Below are 9,222 nucleotides of genomic sequence, written 5' to 3' on the forward strand. Positions count from 1 at the left end.
TGGAACAAAATAGTTATAAAAATGGTCAAAAAACATGACACATTATTGTTAAGAAACTAGATATTAAAAGAATTCTTAATATCTACAGCATTGAGAATCGTGGCATGTGTAGAAGACCAATGATTGATGAATATACATCAACCCCATATTGCTTTTCAAAACACAATACCTAATGACTTTATACTATCTTTTTAAAGGAGACAGTTAGAGCTGAGAGATGATTCCACAGTGCAGTGATAATGCACTGAACTTCTAGTTAGAGCTGAGTATGGTGGCACATGCCTGTCATGCCAGCACTCAGAGGTGGAGCCAGAAGCAATTTGGTGAGTTGGAGGCAAACCTGGGCTACAAAGCAAGTTCTGAAAGAGCTAGTGCTACACAACCAGCCCTTGTCTCAGAACAAAGAGAAAAATGTACAACTAAATATGCACTAATGTTTTTGAGGATAGTGTTTCTCAGAAAGCAAATATACAACTCATAAATTCAGAAACAGCATGGGAAGGGGCTGGGGAGATGGCTCTCTGGATAAGAAAGAATATTGCTGTGCACGCATGAATGAACTCCCTAGCACACTGCCATGGAAAGGGGAGGGCCCTATGAGGCCTGTACTAATACTTTCTTCTGAAAATAGCTCTTGCCTTTGGAGAGACCAAATTTTGGCCAGTCCTTGTGTCCAAGTTAGCAGTATGCACAGAGATCATCTAGAGCTATGTACTCAATCAGCTATCATACTGTGTACTCAGCCTGTTCACTCAATTCAAAGTGCCATTAAAACAGCAATGTAACTTACCTACTAGGGCTTGTATTTCTCACTTAATTAGCTTTTACAATTTAAGCTAGATGCATAGCTTTAATCTTAAACTGGGTATTCTTCCATGCCCCTGACCCAGAAGTTTGTCTGTGTGTTATGGTAATTATTTGCTGAAAGTAACCAAGACACTGAAAACAACCTTGAAGAAAACAAATATCTCATAAGTGGTAAAAGCAACATGTGGATGGATACAGGATAATGTCTGTCTGAGGTTTCAAATGCTCTTCTTCTGATCAGCAGGAGTCAGTAAAGTAACTTCTTGTAAAACTGTTGAAGATTTTTGTAAAAACATATTTTGTATCCCTCTCCCATTCCATTTTCTGTGTTGTTCAATAAACACAGAGCAAAGCCCTTTGTTAGCAAGAGACCCACACCAGAGAATACAGACTGCAATCAAAAACTACAGACACATGGTAGCTGGGGAAGAGAAGGTGAGAACTGAAGTTTGGGCTCACTCGGGCTAAACATCTCTTTTAAAAAAGTCTCTTCTTATTCCTTAATGTGACATTGATGCAAAGGTCCACCCTTGCCTGAGGGTTTTTAAGCAGTTAATTGCGGTAGTAGTGGAAGAGACATTCTCTTCAATGGTGTAATCTCAAGTCACGTGTTCATGCTCCAAACCCTTATCCTGTTTCCTAGAAAGGTCAATGCTACTGAGTGGGTCACTGCCCAGCCATGAAAGTAGAAGGGAAGGTTACTTGGGGAGAGGGAGGGGATTAGCAGGAGTGGAGTGGAAAAAGAACAAGAGAAGGTGAATATTATAGAAAAATATTACATACATTCATGAAAATGGCATAATTAAAAGCCACAATTATATACAATTAATATATGCTAATCATTAAAATAACTTTTAGAAAATTTAAACCAAGTCACTCAAAAAGGAATATTCTTGTGAGATCTAAGTCATTGAAGAAGATAAAAATCAATATAAAAAAAAAAAGGCTTCTATATTCCATACAAATGAAAACAGGAAAAAGCCATACAAGTGGCACTACTATGTGATATAAAAGAGTATAATTAATTATGGAAATAAGTGTTGACATGCTTTAATAATTCTTCTCTGGAACTATGTAACTGCCTTTGAAATTTTTTTTGTTTGTTTGCTTTTTGTTTTGTTTTGTTTTGTTTTTTGAGACAGGGTTTCTCTGTGTAGCTTTGCACCTTTCCTGGATCTCGCTCTGTAGACCAGGCTGGCCTCAAACTCACAGAGATCCGCCTGCCTCTGTTGGGATTAAAGGCATGTGCCACCACCGCCCGGCTGCCCTTTGAATTTTAATAAGAGGGACAGAAGACCTGAGCCACTGAGTTTTATTGTCCTTTCCCTTAGGAGAGGGGCAACAGGAAATGGGGTGAGCCTGCAGTAGTGTGGTGGTTTGAATACAAATGGCCCCCATAGGCTCACAGGTTTGAATGCTTGTTCATCAGAGAGTGGCACCACTAGAGAGGATTTGGGAGGTGTGGCCTGTTGGAGTAGGTTTGGCTTTACTGGAGGAAGTGTGTCACTGGAGGTGGCTTCGTGATTTCAAAAGCCCAAGCCATTCTCAGAGTCTCTCTCTTCCTGCTGCCTGTGTATCTGGATATAGAACTCCTAGCTACTTCTCCAGCACCATGTCTGCCTGTGTCCCGTCATGCTTCCCACCACGAGAATGGGCTAAACCTCAGAAACTGTGAGCAACACCCAGTTAAATGCTTTCTTTTGTAACAGTTGCCATGGTCACTGCATCTCTTCATAGCAATAGAACACTGACGAAAATAAGTAGCAAGGTATTTCCAATGGAAATACAGACTCTGATAATTAATTCCATGGTATCATGGGCTGCGCTTTGCAGATCCAAGAATCCCTCTATAATCTGAGCCTCCAATTTTGCAGAGGTTCCTTTGATGGCTAGTTGGGGCAAAGTTGACATCTTCTCTTCTTCCTGTGATTATATTTTTTCTAAAGTCACACAATGATAACTTCACATAGTGTGCATAGACTTAGATAAGACTATTAGAAATTTTATTTGGTGTTTTGAGGCAATATCTAGATTGGAAGGACATGAATAGCCCACCGGTATTATGCATCAGCTTCTCCATTCTCTGGTATTATATGCACCATTAAATGGGAAGCTGGAGCAGGATCCTATGTTAACAAAAAATAAAAATAAATAACTAAATAAAAATGTAAGCGCAAAATGCTTAACTTCAAGGCAAAAAAAATGATTAATTAGTTTTTACAGATTGCTATTATTTTACTGTTTTCTAATAAAGATAACTCTCACTTTCAGTAACTTGGACTAGAGAAAGACCCATTCACTAATGGTGTCCCTCAACCAAGGATTGGATAAAGAAAATGTAATACATTTACAAATGGAGTACTCCTCAGGTGTTAAAAACAATGACATCAGGAAATTTGAAGGCTAATGGATGGAAATAGAAAAAAAGTCATACTGAGTAAGAACCCAGACCCAGAAAGACAAACATAGTATGTACTCACTCATAAGTAGATATTAACTGTAAAGTCAAGGACAACTATGCTACAATCTATAGACCCAGAGAGGCTAGGTAACAAGGAGGACTCAAGGGGGCAGGGGGTGGGGGGAATGAAAGGATCTCCCTGGGAAGGGGAAGCAGAAGAGATTTCATGAGCAGACTGCAGGCAAGCGGGTCAAGATGGGAGGAGGTGGGGAAGAGACTACTGGCAAGGTGGGCATTTCAAGGTCAGGTCAAACCTGGCCCAAGGAATCTCCCAGGAACCTACAAGGATGGCGCCAGCTAAGACTCCTGGCAATAGCAGATATGTAGCCTGAACTGGCCATCTCCTGTGATTAGGCAAGACTTCAAGTGGAGGGAGTGGGAAACCAACCCAGCCACATAAACTTCAACCTACTGTCTGTCCTGACTGTGGAATGTGCTGGGGTAAGGGTGGCCTGGAAACTGAGGGAGTGGCCAACCAATGACTGGTGTAGCCTAAAACCCATATCAGGAGTGTAAGCCCACCCTGGAGCACTAAGACCTACAGGCTGGATGAACCAGAGACCTAAGATAGAACCAAACATGACCGGAGGGAAAAAAATGTCAATGTAATGATTCCTAATATAATATTCTGCTATACTCATAGATTTGTGCCCAGCCCAATTGTCATCAGAGACGCTTCATCCAGCAACTGATGGACACAGATGCGGACCCACAGCTAAACAGTAGGCCCAGCTTGGGGAATCCTGCAGAAGAGGGAGAAAAGGATTGTAGGAACTAGATGGGTCAAGGACACCACAAGAAAACTCACAAAATCTACTAACCAGGGCTCATAGGGACTCACAGAGACTGAACCGACAACCAGGAAGCCTGCCTGCATATATACACTCTGCATATATGCTACAGTTGTGTAGCTTGGTCCTCTGTGGGACTCGTAACAGAGGAAACAGGGACCATCTCTGACTCTTTTACTGGCTTTTGGGACCCTATTCCTCATACTGGGTCGCTTTGCCCAGCCTTATTACATGGGGAGGTGCTTAGTCTTACTGCAACTTTACATACTGTGTGTTGTTGATATTCATGGGAGACCTGCCCTTTCCTAAACAGAAATGGAGGAGTGGATTGGGGGTTAGGAACAGAGGGGACTGGGGGAAGAGGGTACTGGGGGGTTGAGGACAGAGAGGAAACTAAAGCTGGGGTGTAAAATAAATAAATAAATTTATTTAAAAAAGAAATAAATCAGGTACCTTCTATATACTGACACAAGACCAGTTAACAGCTCCAAATTTTACCAAAGAATCAAGGGGAAAAAACAGCACCTATCTCACACAAACTACCTCAATAAAACAAAAGAACAAAAGATGCTCAAGTGTTTCTAGACAGCAAACTGAATGGTTACTAATGAAATACGCAGACCTACTCTACTGGGAATCTTATTAACCCTCTGGCTTTTCTTGAGACACTAATGAGTCATTTACAGGTCAATCTGACTATATTGGAAGAAGAGCCAGCAAACTGGGAGAGCATCATTTGTGGGTGTGTCTGTGAGGGTGTCTTCAGAGAGTGGTGTGTGAACCTCGGCAGGCCAAGTGGAGATGGTCTGTCTTCAGTGTAGAGAAGGCGCCATCAATTGGATAGGGGCCCAGAAAGAGGGATGACAGCAAAGAGAGACTAACCTCTCCCCAGGAGCCCAAGAACATTCTTCTGCCATTGGAACCAAAATCACAAGCTTCCCGGCCTTAGAAGCCCAAATCTCCCAATAGGAGAGCGACTGTCACGGCTTGAACTGAGCAACATTATAAACAACTTAGAATCTACTACCGCCCCCCCCCCCTCAGTTTTTCAAGACAGTTTCTCTGTGTAAAAGCTTTGGATGTCCTTGAACTCACTCTGTAAACCAGGCTAGCCTCAAACTCACAGATCGTCCTGCCTCTACCTCCCAAGTGCTGGGATGAAAGGCATGCACCACCACCATCCACCTAAGAATCTACTTTTCAAACATCCCATCCTCTAAAACAGTGTGAGCTAATTCCCCTAGTAAACTCTCTCCTTGCTCGTATGTTGATACACGAATCTAGCCTACTGCTCTATCTAGTAAGCCCTAACTAACACAAACAATAATATCAGGGGTTAGGAAACATGTTTATCTCTGGTGTTGCTTTCCTGTAGAGCACATACTCAAATGGAACATTGCCTCTCTCCATCTATTAACCTGTCCCATACTCCGAATGAAAGAAGGAGGAACCTAGGGCACTCTTGCACAAGCAGTACCTCCTATCCAGGATACTCCCTCCATAGACTGCATCCCCCTGTAGCCAACAGGTATTCTGCTCTACTTCCTATGCAGTGCAGTGTGCCTTCGAGCAAAGTCTATGGTTGCAGACTATGAGTGGACCAAACTTGTCTAATTTTTCCACCCTTACTCAATGGAAAAATGGGGAAAAAAACAGCAGTTGGTAGGTTTGATAACCATGTTAGAAAAAAATATACATGAAACTTCCAGAGAATGAACTATTTTGCACCTTTAAACTTTTCCTAAATTAAAAAAAAAACAAACTGATTTTGTAAGTTAAGCTCTAACCTATGAAAGAAAGGGAATCCAAATTCAACATTTAACAAAGAACAACCCTTAGAGCTGTTCTACTATGTTTCATACTGTGCCAACACTCAACCATGAAACTAAAATAAAAACCTGGAACATGTAGATCGTGAAACCTTAGTTTAATCAAGTATTTTCCCGGGTAACCTGCCATCACATGGATTCATGTTTATTAAAAAGTATAAATATATATATACTGAAATATTAAGTTACATAATTTTCAAACCCCAAACCATAATTAAACTGCACTCTTACCATATTTTGAAAAACAAGTAAAATGGATTTTACCAGCATTTGAAAACATTTTACTTCTACTAACCATGCAAGGTAATTTGCCAATTTTAGTATTTGATCATTCTCCAATTTTTCTGAAAACTTTACAATACACCAAGCTTCCTAACACAAAATATAAATACATAATTAAGCAAAATATATTTAATATTTCGAGATTTGTTAGTGGCTACAAGTATCACATAGTCTACAAATAATAGTAAGTATAATTTTTCTCAAACCTGTATGCATATAGTTTAGCTTCCTGGAAAATGTTTGCCATAGTTTTCCATGAATTTCAATTATTTCCAAATTATTTCAGCAAACACAACAGAGAGATGCTAAACAATTACACTCACATGTTGGGAGACTCCTGGCTCACTGAGGAAACTGAGTCAGAGCCCTCTACTGGAGTGGGGATCCTTTCCGATAGCAAGCTTGTCTAAAAAACGGAAGAAGAAAATAGACTTGTTTCTCTGCATTTCTAACTGACAACACTATTCACAAGATCTCTTATGCCTAACACAGTTGCTTTCAAAATTAAATCATCTGATTCAATGAAATTAAAATACTGAACAATCCCTTTGTCTATGCATGGCTCCTGCTCTATTATGTTCTTGATATCATAACCTCCACAGAAGGTGAGTCTATGCAAGGAGAACTCAGCTAAAGCTTCTGCTACCACAATAAAAAAAAAAAAAAAAAAAAAAAAAGACAAAAAAGAAAAACATTGTGGCGATCAGTTAAAGGTATAGAGCCTAGCTCTACTAAAAGAGAAGGGTCTGAAGTCATCCTTTGTCAAGTTAAGAAGCATAGATAGCTAACATCAACTACCACCACAATGCCAAATAAGTGCTACATAGCCTGGCACTCAGGTTGCAGAGGCTCTGTAAGTTCCAGAACAGCCAAAGATACATAGTGAGGCCCTGTTTCCAAAAAGAAAGCAAGGGAGGGGAGGGAGGGAGGGAAGGAGGGAGGGAGGGAGGGAGGGAGGAAAAAAACACAAAAGAAAAAAGAGAGATACATGTCCCATTAAAATATCCTGTCCGTGCCAGGCAGTGTTGGCATACACCTTTAATCCCAGCACTCAGAAGGCAGAGGTAAGTGGATCTTTGAGTTCAAGGCCAGCCTGGTCTACTGAGTGAGTTCCAGGAGAGCAAAGGCTACACAGAGAAACCCTGTCTTGAACAAAACAAAAACAAAAGCAAAAGAAAAAACAAAATCAGGTCCATAAAAAGGTGTTACAGTGATGCCTATAACTGAAAAAAAGACCTGCAGGGAGGAAAGGGTTAAAATACGTACCTTCTTCCATGCCTTTGCTATGGATTCGTGTAAACCATACGGAAGCAACACCTGTAAGCCTTCACATGTGCTATATATTTGACGACACACAGAAATAAAAGCTCCTTTAACTAAAGGCAACATTTCCGATCCAGAAAAAATAGAAATATCTTCATCAAGAAGTTTCTTTGAAAACTTGGCTATGATATGCGCACCTGTAGGACTAAGAAGAGATCACAGATGTGATTCCAAAGCCAAGCGGGCCTGGCTGCATGCAGCACCAGCCAAACAGCCTGTCTCCACACAGCTCATTTGCTAGTTTTCTTAGATAGCTCATAGCTTTCACAAATAAGAAAATATGCCTGATCCTCCAATGTGAATGTGCCAGTCACGAGAAAGGTTTCAGTGGCGCATGGGAAAGGGTACTCAGATGGAGGAAACAGCCAAATCTACACACACTTAGGAGACACAGATGCCATGCAGTCAGGGTCATACATGAGTGCTCTTGATTTTCCAGTTAACATGTCTTATTGTTTGAGCTGTTGCTACCTCCCCCGTCACAATAACAACACAGCCACCCTATCTCAAAGTTTGAGACTATCTTCCTGGAAATAAAAACGACACAGACAAAAATGCTTCCAGTGTGAAAGTTACTGTTTTAAGTATTTTAATGTGCTTATGTAGTTTTTTTTCTATAATCCTTTGAATGTAAGACTACAGAAGTAACATGCACAATGTCTCATAGCTAATATTGAGAAAGAAACAAGATAACCTTGTCTGTCTAACTCCAGGGGAAAGCAGCATTAATACCTTTTCTAGATTTTTAAAACACAGAACCAAACCAGAAGCAATAGGCATTAGACTTCGAGAACACTCAAGCCTCCTTTCTCCAGCGGCGTCATGAACATTTTGTCATCCTTGTCTTGCATATGTAACCCAGTGTGCACCTCTAAATAATGACATTTCCATTTCAAATGCAATATACCCACATACAAATTATCAAGACAGCCCACATCAAACTTCTCTTTATTTTATTAAATATGCCATTGTATCGAGATAGGTCTGTGTAAATTACATTTCATACAAGTCCTATGGGTTGTGTTCGTGATTTAAACTCCCTGTGTACTTTTTCTCCAGGTCAGTGACTCAATAATTTTATATTTGAATGACTCTAGTCATTTATATATATTAACTGTATGTAAATACATAAGTGTATATATATATATAGTCACTATTTTTTCTATGGTATCTTCAATCCCATTTCCTATTTCCCCAAATATTCTACAAGATAATAATTAAGCCCAGAACAAGGTTGGATAAAACACAGGGACAAAGAGCCAAACGAATGGAAACACATGAACTATGAACCAAAGGCTGAGGGGCCCCCAACTGGATCAGGCCCTCTGAATAGGTGAGACAGTTGATTGGCTTGATCTGTTTGGGAGGCATCCAGGCAGTGGTACCAGGTCCTGTGCTCATTGCATGAGTTGGCTGTTTGAAACCTGGGACTTATGCAGGGACACTTGGCTCAGTCTGGGAGGAGGGGACTGGACCTGCCTGGACTGAGTCTACCAGGTTGATCTCAGTCCTCGGGGGAGGCTTTGCCCTGGAGGAGGTGGGAATGCGGGTGGGCTGGGGGGAAGGGGAGGGGGCAGGAGTGGGGAGAACAAGGGAATCCGTGGCTGATATGTAGAACTGAATTGTATTGTAAAATAAAATTAAATTAAATTTAAAAAAATAATAATAATTAGATCCAGAAGTTTAAAGTTTGGTTCTTTTATTTTTTCCTCCTCGGCAACATAACTTC

General features: G+C 40.6%; 1 protein-coding gene across 1 annotated transcript in view; it reads right to left on the reverse strand.

Annotated features, from left to right (window-relative positions):
- Positions 1-9,222, reverse strand: part of Tbc1d32 (TBC1 domain family member 32) — a 211,962-nt gene that overhangs the window by 137,797 nt on the left and 64,943 nt on the right. The window contains exons 16-17 of the mRNA XM_028868362.2: positions 7,437-7,638; positions 6,494-6,576 (exon numbers count right to left, since the gene is read on the reverse strand). Of these exons, the coding sequence (XP_028724195.1) occupies positions 6,494-6,576; positions 7,437-7,638 (285 nt within the window). The remainder of the gene's footprint in view (positions 1-6,493; positions 6,577-7,436; positions 7,639-9,222) is intronic.

This window comes from Peromyscus leucopus, chromosome 8a (genome assembly GCF_004664715.2).
Source record: "Peromyscus leucopus breed LL Stock chromosome 8a, UCI_PerLeu_2.1, whole genome shotgun sequence".
NCBI lineage: Eukaryota > Metazoa > Chordata > Mammalia > Rodentia > Cricetidae > Peromyscus > Peromyscus leucopus.